Source organism: Equus asinus, chromosome 26 (genome assembly GCF_041296235.1).
Source record: "Equus asinus isolate D_3611 breed Donkey chromosome 26, EquAss-T2T_v2, whole genome shotgun sequence".
NCBI classification, from domain to species: domain Eukaryota; kingdom Metazoa; phylum Chordata; class Mammalia; order Perissodactyla; family Equidae; genus Equus; species Equus asinus.
In genome coordinates, this window is record NC_091815.1 from 34,669,543 (window position 1) to 34,690,727 (window position 21,185).

General features: G+C 53.9%; 2 protein-coding genes across 3 annotated transcripts; both read right to left on the reverse strand.

The window, feature by feature from the left end:
- Window positions 1-1,109: 1,109 nt before the first annotated feature.
- On the reverse strand, window positions 1,110-5,202 carry LOC106845493 (outer dense fiber protein 4-like). Its single transcript, XM_014863715.3, has 5 exons — window positions 5,069-5,202; window positions 4,413-4,690; window positions 3,742-3,888; window positions 1,689-1,820; window positions 1,110-1,177 (listed from the first exon to the last, which is right to left on the reverse strand). The coding sequence occupies exons 1-5, from the start codon at window positions 5,200-5,202 to the stop codon at window positions 1,110-1,112; spliced, it is 759 nt and encodes a 252-aa protein (XP_014719201.2).
- Window positions 5,203-15,617: 10,415 nt separating this feature from the next.
- On the reverse strand, window positions 15,618-20,722 carry LOC123281043 (kallikrein-1-like). 2 transcript variants are annotated; one of them, XM_044758877.2, is made up of 5 exons: window positions 20,488-20,722; window positions 18,526-18,685; window positions 16,765-17,051; window positions 16,419-16,555; window positions 15,618-15,821 (listed from the first exon to the last, which is right to left on the reverse strand). In XM_044758877.2, exons 1-5 carry the CDS (start codon window positions 20,531-20,533, stop codon window positions 15,666-15,668), a joined length of 786 nt encoding a protein of 261 aa, XP_044614812.1. In that variant the 5' UTR covers window positions 20,534-20,722; the 3' UTR covers window positions 15,618-15,665. The 2 variants fall into 2 exon arrangements, with proteins under 2 accessions (XP_044614812.1, XP_044614813.1); XM_044758878.2 differs by lacking the exons at window positions 18,526-18,685; window positions 20,488-20,722 and adding an exon at window positions 17,792-17,911.
- Between the last annotated feature and the right edge of the window lie 463 nt (window positions 20,723-21,185).

Consider the following 21,185-nt stretch of genomic DNA (forward strand, 5'->3'; position numbering starts at 1 on the left):
CTCTATCTAGATTGAAGTATTCTCATGATCCTCCTTTCACAGATGAGGACACAGAGCCGGATGGGTTCAACACTTTGTCACAGGTCACAGAGCTCGTAAGTGGCCGAGCCCAGACTCAAAACCTGGCAGCTTAACCCCTGTGTGAGAGGGAGACGGATGGGACCCCCAGGTCCGGGCCCTGCAGGAGGACCCCAGACATTGATGTAACTTTGTACTTGAGTTGCAACCCTGCCCTGTTCAGTAAATGACTCTGTTAGCCGCAAATCATCGGCTACACACAATGGCCTTAAGAAGAAAGAAGGAAAGAAGGAAGGAGGGAGAGAGGGAGGGAGGGAGGAAAGAAGAAAGAGAGAAAGAAAGGAAGGAAGGAAGGAAGGAAGGAAGGAGGAAAGAAAGAAAATCAGAGAAGGAAGGAAGGAAGAAAGACAGAAAGAAAGGAAAAAGGAAAGAAAAAAATTAGAGAAGGAAGAAAGAAAGAAAGGAAAAAAGAAAGAAAGAAATTTAGAGAAGCAACGGGACCCTATAGAAAATAAACAAAGTTTTTAAGAAAAGAATAGCCTTGTGTTGGGAGATTTGGGGAGAAGAAAGAGGAAGTGGTGGCAGGAGCTGCTGGTAATGGCAGCAGGTGAAGTGTGGGTGCAGGGAAAATTCATCACAGGAGGGGGAAATTATTGGGATTGCAAACAGTAAAAGTATGAAAAAGCTCAAAGATACAGAATGACGTCCAGAGAGCTTGGGGAGAATGAGCTATTCAGCAAACATTGATTGAGCACCATCTGTATGCCAGGAGCCATCGGCTCAGCCTCTTTGCTGACCTTGTGCCTCGAGTCTCTTTCCCCTGAGCCCCTTTCCTCACCTGTCCCTCTAACCTAGAGGGCCTGAGGGATGGCCCCAGGGAGGGATGGCATTTCCAAAGAACATTTACAAGGTACTGAGCTAAAAGAATATTTTGGGCGAAAAATACAGATTATTTAAAAGTACAAATTATTAATCTGAGTTGGGGAGGGATTCAGAAGAGACTGAAAAAGAGTCTTCTCCTTTTTCAAGTCCTGCCAGGTGCTTGGCAGCGAGCTGTGGGAGCAGGTCAGAGGCAGGGTCATTCCCACGTCCTAAGTCCAGACAGCCTGGATCGCCAGGATGGACCAGAAATTCATGTAGTTGAGATAGGACAAGAAACCTGGGGGGAGGAAGAGAGCAGAGGGTGTGAGATGCAGAGGTCACCGGCCCGCCCCTGATCCCAGTCCTCTCCCCATGCCCAACCACACCCCCTACCGAGTCCTCAAGCCCATCCCTAAACTCAAACTCAATCCCATCCCCTACTCTGTCCCCAACCCATTTCCAAACCCAGCCGCATGTCACCCTCTACCCTGTTCCCAAACTTGTCCCTAAAGCTGAACCCAACCCCTCTCCCTATACTTTCCCCAACCCCCACCCTCAAACCCAAACCCGAAGCCATCCTCTACACTGTCCTCAAGCCCAACACCATTCCCAACACTGTCCCCAACCCATTTCCAAACCCAACCCCAAACCCATCCCTACACCCAGCCCTACGCCCAGCCTGTCTCCCAACTCAATTCCATCCTACTTAACCCTGTCCACAACCCCAACCCCACCCCAAACCCTGTCCCACCAAGTCCCCATCTGCATCCCTGAACCCATGCCCAACCCAACCCCACCCCAGCCCAGACCAGTCATCATGAAGAAGAAGACGCTGGTCCATGCCAGGTAGAAGCTCCGCCCCAGTCTGTAGGTCATGCCTTCCTGCAGGAACTCGTCAGCCTGCAGCAGGTAGCACAAGACACCCAAGATCGTGCTCGTCCCTGTGTAAGTACAGGTGTTAGGAGGCCAGGCGTCAGCTGTGTGAGGACCCCTGTCCCACAGCTGTGTGGCCGCCCAGCTCTTGCTCATTATTTTCCCACTTTCTTTTGCCTCCCTGTACCTCTGCTCACGAGCAGGAAAATGGACTCCCACAACGTCATGGTAGAGGACATTGGAGCCTTGGTCTTTAACCAGGTGATGGTGGTGTCTAAAATCACAGGTTGTGGGGCCAACAGACTGGAGCTCTTGTCCTGCCTCTGCCACCCAGCTAGGGCAGCAACTCCACCTCTCTGAGCCTCATTTCCCTCATCTGTAAAGTGGGCATAATCATGGGACCCATCTCCTTGGGCTGTCATGGGGAATTATTGAGATTGGCTCATGTCCTGGCACACAGTGAACCCTCAAGAATTGAGATTGGTTATTATCACTATATTGGGTCTTTAATTTTGGGGCTTCTGAAGCAGTGGACAAGGAACGCAGTCACTCTGGATATTTTAACTTTATTTTGAAATGACATGAATTAAAGCTAATTTGTGAAAAGGAAAAGACTTGGTTTTAGCTCGGGTCGTCGAAGTACTGGGTAATTTTTTCTTTATGTTATCGAAAAATAATATTGGAAGTGTTTTCCATTTCATTAAGAGGGGAAAGGGACAAAAATGATTTTCTTAGAGAAAAATGTCCCATTTAAGATGGCATAAAACTGAGGTGTTTTCTACGCTTTGTATCTCGTATCTAAACAATCAGGAAGAGCCGCTAGACAAATTGGATGAATACCGTTCACTAACAGGGAAACAGGAAGTTGAGTGCTCTCCATTCTTGGCCTCATTTTCACTCTCCAAGAACGTGCTTCCTTTGATGCAACTGAAAGTTAGGGTCAATTACTACCAGAGATGGGAACGCAATATCCTTCATTTCCAAATTAAAGTGCTCCCCATCTTCTTTTCTAACAAAAGTATGACTTGGCTTGCCAATGGAAAACTAAATTATTCTAATCACAATATCAATTTTGAGTTATTTGGGTAGGGGTGGGAGGATTATCACCATAAGGATTCGTGCAAAGTGAAATAGCTACCATCAAGTACCAACATTTTCTAATTCAATCCTCATGACATCTCCGCGTGGTAGGAAATTTTATCCCCATCCTTCAGATGAGAAAACTGTGGCTCAGAAGGATTGAGTAGCTTGAACAAAATCACCCAGCTAGTGGAGGTGGGGAGACAGGATTTGAGATGGGATTGGAATGGGAAATGGGGTTGGGTACTGGGTAGAGGTTGAAGTTTGAGTGACAAGGATGGAGGCTGAGTCTGGTGCTGGGGATGAGGATGGATTGGAGATTGATGAGAGGATGGAGTTGGGAACGGGTTGGGTTGAGTTTGAGAGTGAGGTTCACAGGTGAGAGAGATGGGATTGTGTTTGTGGTTGGGCGTGAGGTTGGAAATTGAGAAGAAGATGGGGTCACAGATGGGTTGGGGTTGAGTCTGAAGTTGAGGTTCACAGGTCATAAAGTTGGGTTGGATTTGGAATGAGTGTTGAGGAGAGTCTGGCATGGGGTTGAGTTGGGTGTTGAGATTTGTAAAGGGGTTGGGGATGGTTTGGAGATTGGATAGAAGATAGAATTGGAATGGAGGTAGGGATGGGGATGGGTATCACAGAAGGGGATGTGAATGATCTTGAGATTTGTTGGTGATGGAGATGGGAGGTGAAGTGGAGGCTGGTATTGGGGCTGGAGATGGGGTTGGGTTGGAAGTTGACATTTTTATTGGGATGGGTTGGAAATTTGGAGGGAGATAGGACCGGGATTAGGGATGAAGGTGAGGATGGGGATGGGACTGGTGTAAGGTGGAGGGGGGTTGGGTATCACGATAGGCACTGGGCTGGGTACACCTCGCCTTGGGTCCTGAGGGAAGGATCTCAGTGCCATGCCTGTCAGGATGCTGAGGACGATGTTGGTGAAGTCCAGTGCTGGCATGTTGGACCAGCTGAAGAAGTTCATGTTTATGAGGATGATGCAGAGGCAGACGTTGGTGATGCTGGCGATGATGAGGAAGGCCCAGGAGAAGTCCAGAAAGTCTGGGAAAGAAAGACAATCAGGGACACCAAGGCAGGCCCTCAGGCCATGAGCTTGTGGAAAGGGTCCCCAGTGAGTCTAGGAGTATTTTTAAACCCTCTCCTTTGCAAACTCTTCATCCTCATCTTAAGAAAATTGAAACTGGGCTCTAGAGAAGGGATACTGAGGCAGATGCCTTTGGCATTGAGGATACACCTCTGGGTCAGTCAAAACAGGTTCTCGGGCAGTGAGAAGTGGGGTGGACATTGAGCAACCAGCTTGATATACTGAGGACAGATTCCCTGGGGTGAAAAAGCCTCAGGAGACTGTGTAAGCTCCTAGGGTTATGAGGACTCTGAGGATGGGTAGCACCTAGGTGAGGATGGGCATAGCACAATGAGGATAGTCCTGGGGCAGTGAGGGCCATCCCGAGGGAGAGGGGACAATCTAGGGGGAGTGAGAACCATCCCAGGGAAGGCAGAAAGGGGTCTCTGAGACAAAGAGAGAAGACGAGTCCCAGGAATGGTGAATAGAGGGCAGGCCTTACAAATATCCTGGTTGTACTCATGCAGGCAGGAGCTGTCAGGGCACTGCATAAAGAAGATGGTGCTGACGGGGATGGTCAAGGGGCCCGCAGGGTCCCAAGGGGGCAGCAATGGCACCTGGAAGTGGATCCAGGGCTGGCCCAGAGAGATGAGACCGATGATCACCATGCCAGCCAGGCTCAGTGCCAGACTCAGCAGGCGGCTGATCTTCTTGGCCTCATGCAGCAGCCGCCAGCCTACGGGCAGCGGTGAATGGCTGCGTTTATACTTGTTCTGAAACCTGCAGCAGATCACCCCCCACCAATGTCAGCACTGAGTCAAGCCACTCAGCCCAGACACCCCAAGTCCAGCTGCCAGAGCCCATCCCACCCTGTCTAGCCTTTGGACTCCATCTTCCTTCTCTGGATCCCCCACATCCTGCCTCTAGGACATGCCCACCGGGGTTCAGCCTCCAGGCTCCCTTGCCTCCAGATCTAGCTTCCTGCCATCCCCAATTTAGTCTCTAGGTTGAATCAGAGGTCTAGCCTCTATACCCTGCCACCCCTAGGTCCAACCTCCAGTCTCTGATATGATTCCGGTCCCTCGCCTTTCACTGCTGCCCGTCCCGCAGAATTCTAGCCCTGAGCCTGGCCTACTGCCTGGACCTACTTCCTCTCACCTGCCAGAATTGACCTCAAAGTCGTGGCCTGATGGTGAGCTGAGGGTGCTTTTCTCTAGAGTAGTTTGGTTGAATTGGGAGCTGTCCGTAGAGCCTTTGAGACTCTCCTGGGAGGCCCAGGTAATCGATTCCATGCTTTTGATACTGGCCTCGGGGCTGTCAGTAATTGAAGGGGGGATGTCGACTTTGGCCCGGATTACCGGCCAGATCCCAGTTTTTGGCCGGTGGTCCGGGAGACTGACTTCACTACTGTCGTCACTTGATTCTATACTCCTCAGGGTGGTGTGCGTAATCAATGGAGGGCTTTGGACGCTGGGGCGGCGAGTTTGGAGAACTGGTAGAAGCTCTTGGCTATTGACCCAGCGACTGTAGGTAAGTGGCGGTGTGTCTTGGGTACTGACTCGGCGACTGTTGAAAATGGATGGTGTGTCTTGGGTACTGACTCGGCGACTGCTGAAAATGGATGGTGTGTCTTGGATGCTGACTCGGCGACTGCTCACTGGTGGAGGGTCTTGGATACTGACCCGGCGACTGTGGCTAATGGGCAGGGGTTCTTGGATACTGACCCGGCGACTGTGGACAATCGGTGGAGAGTCCTGAGTACTGACCTGGGGCCTGTAGGTAAGTGGCGAAGGGTTTTGGGTCTCATCTTGGTTGTTATTTGGAGATTCTGGATGGAAATCTGGCTGGGTGCTCTCGTGGCCAGATTGGGGCCTCTGGGACATGAGGAGACGCAGGGCAAGGTCACTCCCCAGATGCACTCAACAGCCTGCCAACTGCCTCAGCCCCTCCTTGCAGGCACCTCCATGGCTACCTGGAAGTCCGTTGGTCTCTCTCCGGGGTTCAGGCCCTGTCCCTTGGCCTTTGCATCTCTCTGTCCCTTCTTCTGTGTTTCTTGGTCTCTCCTGCTGTCCACAGGCAGGCCTCCAGGCTGCAGTGTGGCCTGCAGTTGGGGGCAGGGGGGAGGTTCCATGACAGTTGGGGGAGTTCCAGGAGGTTGAGACGTTGGCCATGGACTCATCCTCCGTCCTAGCTCCACGTGAGTGACAATGGGGCTGAGGCTGATCAGGACGAGTTCAGCGTGGGGTCTGAGCAGGGTCAGGATTGGGTCAAGAAGAGGTCACTGCTGGGTTAAAGCATCAGGGCAGGGCAGGGGTGAGATGGAGGGTAGGGAGTAATCAGGGTGGAGACAGAGCAGGGTCAGAGTGGGGCCAAGGTGGGGTCAGAGTGGGGTCAGGGTGGAGACAACAGGGTCAGAGAGGGGCCAGAGTAGGGTCAGGGCTAGGCAGGGCTGAATCAGGGCTGGGTCACTGGCATCTGTGAGATCACTTCTTGCAGCTTCCGGAGGGCCTGAGATCTGCATTTATAATACCCTCCTCCTACATGCCCCCACCCCAGGCCCTTCCAAGATTTTCTCTGAATCAGTTTTATCCCTGTATTCCCTTCTCTGGTTCCACATCTATCCTTGCTCTCTTTCTTTCTCCTCCGTCTCTGTCTCTCTTCACCTTTCTCTGAGGCCTCAGGGATCCAGAGAAGATCGGGCCCTCAAAGACCTCCAGCTGGGTTTGGGGAGAGGCAGACGCAGCCACAGCTGGAGAAGGGCTCAGGAGAGGCCAGCAGGGGTGTGGGCACCCACCCAGTAGGTTCACTCTTTCCAGTCAAGAGAGGCGATTTTTCACACGGCTGCTTCCTCCACCCTTTCCTTTGGCTTCTGTGACGACCTTTTGAAAAAACAAAAAACCCCACAAACGTTTACGTCTTCACCGACATGAATACCCATTTAACTGCTCTGTGCCTCTGTTCCCCCATCAGTCAAAGGAGATAATGATACTTCAGAGGGTTCTCATAAGGATGAAATGGGTTAATAATATGGAAGAGCACTTAGAACCCGTTGCCATAAAAACTTGTTGAAGTTTACACTTCACAGATATTTATTTCGGTTCTAAACGTTTCTTTCTCCTTGCTGAGTTCCAGACCCGTAGACCCAACTTCCCCTGAAATCCACACTGAGATGGACCACAGAAGAAGAGAAAGGCGTTCTTACCAGTGGATACGCTAAAGCATCCGCCCACACATTGATTCACACATTCATTTGTTGCTCCTTTCCTTCAACAAATAGCAAAGGCTTTGTGCCAGGCAATGAGGGCGCAGCCAGAGACAAAAGGGATTTGTCACCTACCTTCATGGAGATCTGTTTGGGAAGGCTTGTAGGGAAAAAAGTAATCAGTGATGTGATGAACCACAAGACTGTAGGACACCAGCGAAGGAGAATTGCACATGGCACTATGGGAGCATTTGATGGGTGATCTGACCAGGAACTGAGGCTGGGGGTGGGGTGGGGGGCTCAGGAAATGAGAGGTGGAGGAAGTGACATTGGAGGTGAGGTGATTAGGTGGGAAAAGCTGGGAACAGAGTGCCCCAGCAGAAGGACCATGAACTGAACTGTGTGCAGACCCCAAGGTAGGAAGGCTCTTGGTGTGTGGGAGGGACCCTGTGACGTCTAGTGTGGCTGGAGGTAAGTGGGCAACGTCCCCACCAGCTGGGAAGGTCGGAGGACCCCAGTGGTTGGTGAATGTTGGGTGCACCACCTGTGTTCATTCTTTTAACACTTTGGGTCTTGGCCTCATGAACACACTTTGGGACCTGTGTCATAGTTGTGTGTGTCCTGCGTTGGGATTTGCCACAGGGATGCAGATAAGTGGATGAGGTTGAGGGTGGAGATGGGGCTGGGGTTTGGGGACTAGAGACTGGAGGGTGGGTTGGAGACAAAACAAGTGGGTTTGGGCTTAGGATAGGGGAGTGGATGGGAGATGGGTTGGGAATTAGGGTTAGAGATGAAAATGAGGATGCGTCTGGAGCTAGAGATGGGGATGGGGTTGTGTTTGGGGTTTAGGACAAGGAGAATATGGTGGATGGCTTGGGGTTGTGGACAGTGCTGGAGGTGAAGTTGGAGCTGGCTGTGAGACAGGCACAGATGTGGGGACGAGGACGGGATTGGGAGATGTGTGGGGATGGAGATGTGGCTGTGGCCAGACATGGAGACTAGGATGCAGGTGGATCTGGGCCCCCAGAACCCTATTCTTTCCCGGTGGACGCAGCCTCTTCCTGGGAGGAAGATCGCAAGTTCGTCCTGCGGGCCTGGTGTCTCGTCTTCAGCATCCTCGCGACCCTGATGGCGCTCACCATGATGGACGGGCGTATGGCCTACATGCAGGGCTCTCACACTGGCTATGTGGGCATCTGGATTGACTGCAGGAAGCACCAGTGTGCCATCCCGGGCCAAGTCACCGGTCAGTAGGAGCCTGGACAGGCTACGGGGTGCTCTGGAGGGGGGCCGTCTCTGGAGATTATCAGGGGTTGGAATCTCTGGGGAAATCTATTTGGGTGTTCTTGGGGGGAAATCTTTAGAACTCTCCAGAGGGTCTCTGGGAACTCTCTGAAGGCCTTGCGAGGGAGTCTCCTGGAGTTGTATATGGCTTATACGGAAATGGGACTGTCTAGCTCATGGGAAGGAGAACATTACACTGGATCAAAAGCCAATCCGACTCATGATTAGATGGCTAAAGACACCATCATCCTCTCTCTCTCTCTCTCACTTTTTTTTTTTTTTTGGTGAGGAAGATTGGCCCTGAGCTAACATCTGTGCCCATCTTCCCCTATTTTCTATGTAGGACACTGCCACTGCATGGCCTGATGAGTGGTGTGTAGGTCTGCACCTGGGATCTGAACTTGTGAACCCCAGGCTGCCGAAGCGGAGCATGGAAACTTAAGCTCTATGCCACTGGGCTGGCCCTCTCTCTCACTTTTTAAAATAGTGGGGTTTTTTCAAGATGACAAGAGGCTCCCAGCTTCTTCAGAAATGTTTTGCCTCCTTGTAGGTCTCAGTGCGTTTCCAGGGCTTCTGAGCATGCCAACAGGGGGTTGGAATCCTGGCTCAACTGCTTGGTAGCTGGGTGATCTGGGGCACCTCTCTGTGCCTCAGTTTCCTCATTTCTAAAATGGCAGCGATGGTAGTAACTCTTCAGGGGCTGTTTGAGGAAAAAGTGAGTTAAAACATGCCAAAGAATTAGAACAGTGCCTGGCACATATTAAGTGGGACAACAGGGTTAGCTATTTTATTATAAGGATTTTCCCCCCAGCCAATGCACCTGCCTTTATTTCAGATCTCAGATAACTGCTTATGAAACTTCCAGAACACTGTGTAGTGTTAATCTTACTTATTTATTTTGGAGGTTTCTTTCTCTTATACTTCCCAAATTCAAGTTAGTATAATTAAAATGAACATGGCTTTAAGTTATGGAAAAATCCAGAGGCATGGATGTAAGCGGGTTCAGGTACTGCTGGATCCAGGTGCTCAAAGAGTGTGAGTAGCAATCTGTCTCTTGCCATCTCTCTGTGACAGCTTCCTCTGTGTTGGGCCCTCAGACAAGCTGTGCTCATGCTGTGGCAATGGGGCCGTCACCAGTGCCCAGAGTCCCTCCTTTCTGTAAACAACCCTGGGAAAAAGAGGACTGATTGCCTTCTGTGGCTCTCAAGCGAAGGTCTCAGGATTAACTCCAATGGGATCAGATGCTCTTCCCTGGCATTTCTCACTCCTCCCAGTTGCTGTGGTCAGGAGAACGTCATGCTGTGACTGGCTGGATCTGGATCACATGCTTTTCTTAAAAGTCAGTGGAGCAGTCCCTTCCGTCAGGAGCACAAGGACAGACGGTGGCTGGAGACTTCCTCCGAACAAAATCGAGTTGCTGTTGCCAGAAGAACAGGAACGCATGCTGGGTGGGCAGAAACAACTGCGCACCATTTCCCCCTATATTTGTGATTCTTTATTTGAGCATAATTCCTTTGGGGGTAAGATTCCCAAGAGTGGAGTAACCGTGTTTCAAAAGGGCTGGTGAGATTTTGTAAGCCTTTGATAGACACTCCCCAGAGAGGTCTGGATTCTCATGACAAGCAGCAGGAGCCAATTCAAGCTGGTTTAAGCAGAAAACAGATTTATACGGGACGTCTGTCGGGGAGCTTGTGGGATCTCTGGGAGGCGAGAGAACTGGGCTGCGGGGGTCGAGTGACCAGGACCATACCCAGAGATGCTCTGGAGGACTGGCTGGCTGGGCACACGCCTTGCAGCCTGCCCTGTGGACCCCGGCCTCTCCTGGCCTGGTCTCCCCTGGGGAACCCTTTTCTCTGCTGCCTCAGGACCTTAGAGATGGCTGCGGCCGCTCTGACCAGCCTACTTCTTCCGGCTGCCGATTTCAGGGCGTGGCCCTGTTTTATTGGTGGAGCCTGGTCACGTGCCGAGGTCCTAGCTGTAAGGGAGGCTGGATTCCTTCCTGGGAGAGGTGGATGCCTACGATGGGAAAATTCCCCAAATGCGGGACTGCTGTTCAAAGGTACTGAGAAGACGAAAAAGGTGAATGTTCATTACATTCCCCGTTTATTCTAAAACGTTAACTTTGTTCACGTGACTTCAAAGTTTTTCTTTATTTGAAAGTTTAAATGACTTTTATTGAATTTGAACCTGTGATATATTTACACGCTTTAACATTTTAACAAGTGCAAATGTCTGCCCGTCATTTCCGTCCTCCTTCCCTCCCATCTCCCTTCCTGGGGGCTTCTGATGTCACCAAACCATTTTTAAGGTCTTTTGTGTTCTAGCCATATTCTCTCCATGTATGAGAAAAAGGCTATATATTTATACTTGCATATGACTATATATACATATACAAACATAGACATATACACACACACACACATAGGTTTGTGTATATGTATATATGTTTATTTATTTACCATTTTAAAAACACACATAGGGGTCTGGCCGAGAAGCATAATGGTTAAGTTTGTGCGCTCCACTTCAGTGGCCCAGGGTTCGCGGGTTTGGATCCTGGGCGTGGACATATGCACCACTCATCAAGCCATGCTGTGGCAGCAACTCACATACAAAATAGAGGAAGATTGGCACAGATGTTAGCTCAACAACGATCTTCCTCAAGCAAAAAGAGGAAGACAGGCAACAGAGGTTAGCTCAGGGCCAATCTTCCTCAAAAACACACAAAAACCCCCAAAAAACAAAAACACAAATGGCAGTATTGTAGTCTCTTTTTAAAGTAAATCACCATTTATTGAATGCTAGGACTGTGCAAAGCTTTATGGCTGGCATAAAGATGTAACATGTAAGTTATGAAAGTTTTTTTTTTTAATAAGGTGAAGAAATGTAGAATTTTTATGTAGTCTAATTTCAACCTTTGCCTCTGTGACCTTACCAATTGTTTCTCAGCTTTGGGGAGTTCTCCTCGCTCTAGATTTTTGGTGAATATTGAATTCTGGCTGTGCGTGTGTGTGTGTTTTAGGGTTTGACTGTGATTTTGGTGGCTGGTACGCAGGCAGCATTGACTCCTGTGTTCCTTGCCAACCTATGGAATACCTTGAATTAGGAGTTTTTGAGTCACAATGACAGAAACTCTAACTTGAACTAGCTTGGGTGAAGGAATTTACGGGCTCGCCTCAGTGAAAAAGGGTTGGGGTAGGAGTGCTTTCAGGCATGGCTGAACCCAGGAGTCCAAGTGATAGCATCAGACATTTCTGTCTGTCTGTTTCTTGGCTACTTGAATTGGTTTCATTCTCAAGGCTCCATGTAGTGGCAAGTCAGGATCCAGCTAGGAGAAGAAATCATTCTAGATGCTTCAGAGGGTAGTAACTGTAGGGAACTGGTTTCACGGGTCACAGAAGAGCTGAGAAGCCAAGTAGGGAATGATGAGGCAAGGCAGGGGTTAGCAACTCAGCAAGCTGCTAGTCCCTAGGCCAGAAGGACAAAGGGAGGACGTGGTATGACCAGAACCCAGAAGCTGGAGCCATCTGGAAGGCACTGACTCATGGTGGGATTTGCTTAGAGGTGGCTACACTCACTGAAGAAATACAGCTACTCCTGAAGACACCAACCGAAGCAGAGAGAGGCTTGTCCCCTCCTCCCAGAGCCAGTCTTCTCCCAGTGCTTCCCATTAGCCTAACGTAGTGATAAGCCAGGAAGCAAAGGAGGCTGGGAAATGTAGTTCTTGCAATACAGACTAGGGAAGGACAGGGAATGGATCTGAGAGCAGACAACGACCGGCCGAACTCCTAACCTTAGGCCTCAAGTCAGGCAGGAAAAAGAGCATGAACATTTTCTGCAAAGTCCTGTGTGGCTGGGTCACACGGGTACCCCAAACCAAGCCTGGTGGCTAGAGCATTGCAATGTACTGATTGATTAGCTTGTAAGTGGGGCAGAGTAGGGAACGGGCGGGAGTGTGAAATGCATGTTGGGAAGGTAAGCTGCAAATATGGACTGCTGACCAAAGCACAGAGTGGCCCGGTCTGTGGGACGACAAGAGCCAGGGACTTGACTGTCATCTCAGCTCTCTTTCTCTCCTTTTCTGGTCTGCCTTCCCTTCTTAGTTTTGCTCTCTCAGAGCTCCTGTCCCTTATGAGGCTGGATCCAAGGCTGAGACAGTTGCAGGCTCCTTATCTTCTTGATTGGAGGAGCGAGAGCTCATCCCTGACAGCTTTAGTCAGAAATAAGTCCCAGGGCAGAGCCTGATTGGTGGGCTTTGGTCATGTGACCATCTTTGGGCCAATCACCATGGCTGGGGCAGGGGGCACCGTGATTGGCTCAGCCGGAGTCACATGAGTACCTCTGTGGTCCCAGAGGGCAGGGTGTGTCTTGAGAAGCCCTTAATCAAGACAGTGTGATTGACCCCGAGAGCGCTATGGTCATTCTGTCTCTATTACTAACCTCCCGCTTTCTGGTTAGGTGTTAGAGACGTGCAGTTTGCCAGAAACGAAGCAGAGAGAGTCTTAGCTCATTTGGCTCAAACAGTCTTGCATTGTTGAAAAGCAGACTCAATAGGAAGAGGCTAAAAGGAGGAGAGGTAATTCTCAGGAGGGGCTGAAGCTCTTGACATACTGAAACGTAAATTGGATAAATATCAGTTGTAAACGGAGTGTGATTGCATCTTTTAGGTACGTTGGCATTAGAGTATTTGATTGGAGGTTTTCCTTGTGTATACATGTGTGTGTGTGCGCTCTGGGGGACGACGGGGGTAATTCAGAGAATGTGGGGGGCTCTGGGGTGTGAATGGGGGTGCCACTGCGCTACCCAGGGAACTTCTGGGGCTGTGAATGGGGTGACCAGGGGACCTTAGGGTGGGAGTGGAGAGACTTTAGCAGAAGTAGGGTGTCTGGAGATGACTAAGGTGTCTTGGGTAACTTTGAGGGTGCTATTGAGAGTGTCTAGGGGTGACACTGAGGGTACGAATGTGAGTGGCTGTGGGACATCTTTTGGAATTATGAGTGGGGTGACTTTGGAGCTGTATGTGGAGGTGACTCTAGAAATGGTTGAGATGCTTCTGTGGAGTGACTCAGGGTCATCTGTGGGGTGGCCTTGGGGGTGTGGGTGGGGTTGATTATGACGCTCGCTCGGGGCTGACTGTGGAGTAAGTGGGTGCGATTTGAGACAGCTCTGAGGGTGTGAGTGCGGATGACTTTGAACAGACTTTACGGGGACTTGGGGATGATTTGTGAGTGAGAGGAGTCATTTTGGGGTTTCTAGGAGGTGAGTTTGGAAATGCAAGTGGAGCTGATTTTGAGGATGTCTGTGGCTAAACTTTGGGGGTGTCTGTTTGGGATGCTGCTCGTGGGTGTCACGGGGATGAGTTTGGAGGGTGACCTTGGAGAGCGTCTGGGGATGACTCCGGGGCATCCTCCACCCCCCTTTCCCCCCCAGTTCTCATCCACATGAGCATGGGCTGCATGATGCTGGCCCTGATGCTGTGTCTGGTCCTCCTCCTCACCATGGGCATCTCCTTCTGGCCAGTCTTCCGCCGCCTTAATAAGATCGACCTTGTCTTCAGTTCCCTCAGCTTCAGCGTTGGTAAGTGTCAGCTTGGGGGAAGGGGTGCCCTCCCCCCTCAGCATCTCTCCCCAGGGCTCTCTTTCCGGCTTTGGGGAGGTGTATCTCAGAGTTTCTGTCCTGCTGGCTGCTGGGTCTCCGTCTTCGAATGTCTCTTGGGATCTCTGCTCCACCTCTCCCTGGTGCATCTGTTCTACTTTATCTTTCTCAGTCGGGGTGTGAGGGGTGTCTCTCACTTTGCCATGTTTCCCTCTTCTTTCCGCCTCTTTGCTGGTATCATTTTAGTCTATCGTGTGTGTGTGTGTGTGTGTGTGTCTGTTTGTCATGGAGGCGGGGAGAGGATGTCTCTGTCTCTTCTCTTTCTGCGAGTCCCGGGGTCCCTGTCCAGCCTCGTGTCCGTCTCTGGCCCCACCCCAGTGCAGGGTTCCTGATTGTCCTCAGCCTCACGCTCTTTGTAGTCAACTGCGAGACACTGCGCCCGAGGCCACAGGTATCCTACCTGGTGACCACCTACCTGTGCTGGGGCGCTGCCGCCCTGATGCTGTGGGCCGGTGAGGGCGGGGCCTCGGGAGGGAGGGGCGGGGCCTCGGGAGAGAGGGGCGGGGCCTGGGCAGGGGGCGGGGCCGAGGCAGAAGACGAGGCAGGGCCCGGGGTCGCATGGGGCGGACCCGAGGGGCATGTGTGCCTCGAGGGACGGGGCGGGGCCTAGGGCGGGGTTCCGAGTCCAACGGCCCACCTAGCCCCCGCCCCCAGGCACGCTGAGCTACCTAAACCAAGTGGGCATGTGGAGCAAAGGGACGTACAGCCGGGAGCGGCGGGTGAGCCGCCGGCGGGTCACGACCCAGAGCACCCCAAGGCACGTATCCGACCAGCAGTCAGACGCAGACCCCTAGCACACCGTGGACCTGCCCAATTCACTCACCGCCCCAGGTTCCCCCCCAAGCCTCTCTAAGCAATTGCACTCGAGCTTCTCGGATCATCTTGGCCACGAGTCCAGCATTACACCTCCCTTGGGGCCCGCTCTCTAAGAACAGGCCACGCCCTGGGAGGACACTCTCGAGCTAGGGCCCACCCCTTGCAGCTCTGTTCCCGCCCACTGAGTCCTCGCCCCGCCCCCACCCCGAAGTCCGACACCGCCCCCTCCAGTTGTGTGCAGCCCCAGGAAGCCTGGCCAGTTGGTGCGGCCCCACCCCCCAAGCCTAGCTAGGCCTCGACCCCGGAGCCACACGCCATCACCGGAAGTCCTCCCTCTCCGAGGTCCAGCCCCACCCCTGGGTGTCCAGTCTTGCCGTGGGGGCAAAGGACAGCGCCCAGCATTTGGTGTAGTCCCGCCCTTCTGCGGGACAGTCCCCTCCCCAGGAAGGTGTGGCTTGCAATAACCTCCCTCTGTCCCCTTTCAGGCTTCCCAGACACAATAAAACGTGGGCGCCCCCCAACCTCTCAGAGTCTGACCCTCTACTGCCCTCTCTGCCCCCAGGGCGAGGTCAGGCCCAGCGTGTGCGAACCGGTTCCAAGTCCTTGCCTCGCCCTTTGGGGTCTGAACCTTTCTCTGCCTGTTCATGCCTGTCTCAGCCCCTCCCTTCCCCTTCGCTCATGGCTCCAACCTGGGCCAGGTGGGTCCCGAGCTTCCAAGTGCCCGGCGCCTGGAAGCCCAGATGATACCAGGACTTGATGCGAATTCGATTTTACTGGGGGTAGGGGACAGGGTGGGGGCATTCAGGGATTGGCTGCTATGGTGTCCTGGATCCACTGCACATGGGGTATCAGTTTGGTGTAGACAGCGGGCTTATTGGGCCTGCCACACGGGATGTGGCCCCAGGACGTGACTCCTTGAAACACACCATCGCAGATCAGCGGGCCCCCTGAGTCACCCTACAGCACAAGGGGGAGAGAGAGAGGTCCGCGAAGCCCCGGGTTCTGCCTGCGGGGCCCCAGCTCTCAGACCTGGGCTCACCGATCACACCCAGCGACCCCCCAGCTATGGGGAAAGAGACAGTTATCCCCAGAGTCCACTCCCAGAGAAGGGAAGCCAGATTCCAGTAGAGAGGACAGTGCCTTGAGCCCTGGCCCATGGGGATGGGACTTCAGGGTCCAGGTTCTGCACATGGGGCAGGGTCCAGCAGGACAGTACCTGCAGACAGGTCAGTGCAGAGGAAACAGGATACGTGTATGGGACCCGTCCACCCTCGGGGTCATCTCACATGTCACCTCTGCCAAGAAACTTTCTCGGACTGGACAATAAATATGTGTCAGAGGGAGAAAGGGGTGAACTATGATGTGGAAGGAGATACAGGGATGTCTGGATGGGGGTTTGGGAAAGAGAGGGGGCACGGGGAGGGAGCTGAGGCATGGGGGCGGGGCTACAACTGGGAAAAGTGGGACAGATGCCTACTTTGCTCTCACACCCAGTCTGGAATCTGAGTCCCCTCCCCGAAGACTTCGAAGCCCTGGGGGCACAGGCTCACTTACCACGCATGTGTCCTTGCCGCCCTCCAAGTGCCCAGCACACAGCATGTACTCTGTCACGTTCTGGGAGTGGGCGTTGTCACACACATCGTTGGACAGGAGTGTGAGGTCCACACACCGGAGTTCATCCGGGTATGTGACTATGGGCCAGGGAGATAAAGACACGCAGGTGTCCTCAGCCCTCCTCCCTCAGACCCGGGAGTCCAGCCCCCAGCCCCTCCTCCCTCAGACCCTGGAGTCCAGGCCCCCAGCCCCTCCTCCCTCAGACCCAGGGGTCCGGGCCACCAGCCCCTCCTCCCTTACCCCCGGGGGTCTGGGCTCCAGGCTGCAGGTCTGGCCCCCGACATACACTTATCTGGTTCGATGCTGCCCCAGCCGGAGGCATAGCAGGTGCTCCCCAGTACAGGTTCTTGGGCGGGCAGGGCCAGGACCTGCACGGCGGCTGTTATCTGGGCGGGCTGCGCCAGCTGGAGCAGCATGAGGTCGTGGCTGTAGTCCTCTCCTGGGAGGCGGTTGTTGTTCTCCAGGAGGCTCAGATTGAAGGCAGGGTGTGGGAAGCTTTTAGCGACGAGGAAGAACTGGGCTGTGTCTTCATCCTCAAACAGATTGTGGCGCCCCAGCCAGATCTGGTAATAGCTGGGGAGAGAGGGGGATGGAGGGAATGAGGAGAGGGGAGGTGGGAGGGGGGTGGGGCAGGGGAGCCTGGGGGAGGGTCCAAAATGGGAAAGAAGAACAAGGAGAAAACATGAGAGAGAGAGAGAGAGAGAGAGAGAGAGAGAGAGAGAAGGAAAGATTGGAGTCATGGAGAAATAGAGACAGTGAGGAAAAAAAGAATGTGACAGCGTGAAAGGCAGATCCAGGGACAAAGAGAAACGGAGTGGAAAAAAAAGAGCTTAAAAAATATAGGGCATGAGGAAGGCAGGGGAACAGTGAGCTAGAGAGAGCACGGACGGGAGGAGGAGACAAGACAGTGAGACTCGTCACAGCAGGAGTGAAAAGGCGGAGAGGCAGGAGAAGGAGAAATAGACAGTGAGTAGGCACGGAGGAAGTCAAGAGTGATTGAGAAACAGGACGGAGGGAGGGGAGACACAGTGAGAGAGAAGGGGGGCGGGAGGTGGGGCAGGGGAGGGGAGGCCTGAGGCGGCTCAGCGGCAGCTGGGGCTGTGGGGCTGCTTCCCCAGCAGCTGGGTGGCCTGGCCCCCCCCAAGGCCAGCGTCCCCTCCCTCCCCAGCACCTTCTCCCTTTCTCCTTCTCCTTCCACCTTCCTCCATTGCCCCCACCCAGTGCCGGCTCAAACCAGCCCTTCCCTGTGTCCCCCTGGATGAACGACGCCCTGGAGGGAGGGGCTGGGCAGCGTGAGAAGTCCCCCCCCATACATGTTGAGGATGATCCCTTCCTCTTCTCTGGGGGTCCCCTGCGGTCCCATCCTGGGGGACAGTGTGCTCAGCAGTGATGGGGGAGAGGGAGTGAGGCAGAGACCCAGAGAGAGACCTACAGAGACAGGGATGGCAGCTGAGAGACCCAGAGATGGACAGAGACAGGGAGAGACACAGAGACATGGAGACAGAAGACAGAGGAAGATAGAGACAAATCAAAGTCACGCAGAGAGACACACAACAGAGCCAGGTATGGGAGAGACACAGGAAGACAGAGAGCCCGTTGCACGGGAGACACAGAGACCAGGCAGCCATGGCAGGGTTTCCATGAGGTCGTCCAGTCCCAGCCCCGCCTCTCTCCCTGGGCCCTGGACCAGTGCCATCCTTCTCTCCCTCAGCCCCCAGCCTCCCTGAGGTTATCCCAGGGTAATGGCCCTGGCTGACTGTTTCTGTGGGAGCACAGACGCCACCCTCCCCAGACCCCCTGATCCTACTTACTTGTTCTTTTCTTTTTCTTTCTTTCTTTCTTTCTTTTTTTTTTTTTTTTAGGAAGATTGGCCCTGAGCTAACATCTGTGCCCATCTTCCTCTGTTTTATATGTGGGACACCTGCCACAGCAGGACTTCACAAGCAGTGCATAGGTCCACACCCGGGATCCAAACCGGTGAACCCCAGGCTGCTGAAGCAGAACGCGCAAACTTAACTGCTTCACCACTGGGCTGGCCCCTACTCACTCGTTCTTGCAGTGAGCGGCTGTGAGCACCCACTGGGGGTCCACCAGGACGCCCCCACACTGGAAGCTGCTGTAATGGTACACAGCCGCCTGCCAGGGTTTGGAATGGTTCTTACACTCCCAGCCTCCTATGATCCGAGACTGGATGGGGGGCGCGGCACCTGTGAAAGGGGGGCTGGGTCAGGGGTGGGGGCGAAGGCTGACAGGAGAGGCCAGGGGACTGGGCTAGGAGAGGGAGCTGTGCTGTGGGGTTGGGGGGACACGGGGGCAGAGGACCAGGCTGGGGGTCTGGGGACATGGGCAAGGGGTGTTGGGAAGGACCCGGAATTCTGGAGCCGTCCTTGGGATGGGGGGTGGGTGGCTGGTCCTGGGTGGGGAGACTTGATGCTGAGAGCGGAGTGGACCCCAGGGATCAGGATAGGAGATGACAAGACAGCACTGGGGCAGGCATCGAGGGTGGGGGTCGGGTGGCTTGGGGTCTCGGACAAGGGGCAGGAAGCTGTGCGTTCAGAGGGGAAAGAGAAACCAGGAATAAAGGCCCCAAGGGAGAGGTTCAGAGCTGGGGGGGGATTCGGAGGGTTGGGTGCTACCAGGTGAGGAAATGGTGAGGTCCCGGATGGAGTTTTGGGGTTCTGGAAAGGATACAGATTTGGGGAATCAGGTGTGAGGCCAAGGAGAACATCTGGGCTGGGGAATTTGGGGGTCCCTGGATTTGGGACTGGAGGGGGCCAACTGGGCTCCGAGAGTTGGTAGAAGTTGGGGTTCCAGGTCAAGAGCGAATGAAAGGGTTAGGCTGGGAGAGGGATCCTGTGAGGGTTTGGGGTCCTGCAAACCAGGGATGGCATTGTGAGGGCTCTGGGAGCAGGTTTGGGGTCAAAAGTGGGTTAGGCTCAGGAGGACAGAGAGCCGGATGATAGTCATTCTGGACCGGGTGGTTCCATGGGGATGGGGTTCACGGTCTGAGGGTGCTGGCAGGATGTGGGGTTCTCTTGGGAGTGGTGCCAGGACACGAATGGAGAAGGAGGCATATCGGGCCAAGCAGCTGTGGGAACACGGGGAGGACCCCTTCATGTGGGGCTTTAGAATCACATGTTGGGGCACTTGGGGGAGGCAGGGCAGGACAGCTGGGCTGGAAGGTGTTTGGGATCCTGGGGATGGGATCCCAGAAAACCAGAGCTGTACAGGAGGGTCTCGGCTGGAGAAGGGCTGGAGTTTGAGAAAGGATGGAAATTCTACAAAGAAAGGAGCATGTGGTTGGGGGTTCTGGCTGTTTTGCGTGGGGGAGAAGGCTGGGGGTGCTGGATGCGAGCTCTGGGGCAAAGAGTCAGGAAAGGAAGAGACATTCACACAGCCCCCAACCAGGATGGGGGGCCCACCAGATGTCATGGACCAGAAAGTCTGTTTGGGAAGAAGTGTAGGTGTCTGGTGGTATTTGGGGGTCCTGGGAGGATTGGGGGAGACCAGAGGCCACAATCTGGGGGACCTAATTGAGAGCTAACAGCTGGAAGGGAAGTCACCAGGGTGTGGTAGGATATGGGGACTCAGGAACCAGACCATTGGGTCATAAAGAACCAGAGGGTAGGAGCAGGTGGTCAGGGTCCCAGGGTCTGGTGGGCTTGGCGGGGTGGGGGGTGGGGGCGTCCTTGGAAGAGCTGGAGTCGCCCAGAGACAGAGATGGCCCAGGACCTGCCCCTTTGGTAAAGGGACTGGGGGCAGGGTCTGAGTGGGGAGGAGGAGAAAATTCTGGGAGATCCTGGGAAGACCTAGTGGAGGAGTGAGGCCTGTGAGGAGGGGCTGGGGTAGGATGTTAGGGTAGGGCTGGGAGAGAAGAAAGAGCCTGCTACCCTGATCTGGGGCACAGTCTAGGGTGAAGGGTGACAGGGGAAGGACCTATGGGGGGGAGGGAGAGGGTAGAGTGAGAGTCGGGGCCCGCTCCCCCGCCCACATCTTCCCCACTTCTCACCGGTCCCCACCAGGGACAGGGCAAGGCACAGAACTGGGAGCCACATGGTGACAAAGGCGTCCAGGGGCAGCCAGGCGGTGAGCTTGGAGCTGGGGAGCTTCTCGGAGGAGTGTTTTAAAGCCTTCGTCCCCCCGGGCCCCGCCTCTGCCCTGCTGGCAACCCAGACGCCCCGCCAAGGCTCTGCCCCTGCCACCTGGGAGCCGGACACCTCCTCCCACCCCAGGAGGAAGGGAGCGCGAGCACCTGTCGAGCTGCAGGCCCTCAATCATGCTGGAAGCAGTCCTGGGGCCTGAGGCCAGACGGGGCAGGGCCTGGAGCTCCCGGGGCCTTGCTCTTGGGGACAGAGCCAGTGAGGGGAGGGGAGAGTGAGAGGGAGCAGAGACTGCTCCCTAATCCCTAATCCAGACCCCATACACCTGAACCCCAAGTAAGGCCATGCACCCCAAGACCTGTGCACCCTCAAATACCAACAGTGGGGCTCATTCTCTCCTCCCTGCACCACTTAGAGCCAAGTGTCAGCTTCCCAGCTTCCAGCTCCCCCTGAAATAGCTTTCTGATTCTTGTACTCCCAGACTCGGATCTAGGTCCCCCAAATTCCTGCTCCTCTCATGATAAAAGCTTAGGGTACCCATCACCACCATCCTAGCATCCTGGATCCGGAACATGGAATTTCAATGGTTTCCCTGGATAAGTTCCCT

Bases quoted from the DNA above. Each gene is read 5' to 3' on its own strand.
- LOC106845493 (XM_014863715.3), bottom strand. From the start codon at position 5,202: ATGGAATCGATTACCTGGGCCTCCCAGGAGAGTCTCAAAGGCTCTACG. The intron at 3,889-4,412 runs GTAAGGCCTGCC...TTTCTTTCCCAG, and splicing joins TGAGTACAACCAGGATATTT to ACTTTCTGGACTTCTCCTGG. The intron at 1,821-3,741 runs GCATGGCACTGA...GTACTTACACAG, and splicing joins CGTCCTCAGCATCCTGACAG to GGACGAGCACGATCTTGGGT.
- LOC123281043 (XM_044758877.2), bottom strand. From the start codon at position 20,533: ATGTGGCTCCCAGTTCTGTGCCTTGCCCTGTCCCTGGTGGGGACCG. The intron at 18,686-20,487 runs GTGAGAAGTGGG...CCCCTTTCACAG, and splicing joins CCTGTCCCTGGTGGGGACCG to GTGCCGCGCCCCCCATCCAG. The intron at 17,052-18,525 runs GTGAGTAGGGGC...CTCTCTCCCCAG, and splicing joins GCCGCTCACTGCAAGAACGA to CTATTACCAGATCTGGCTGG.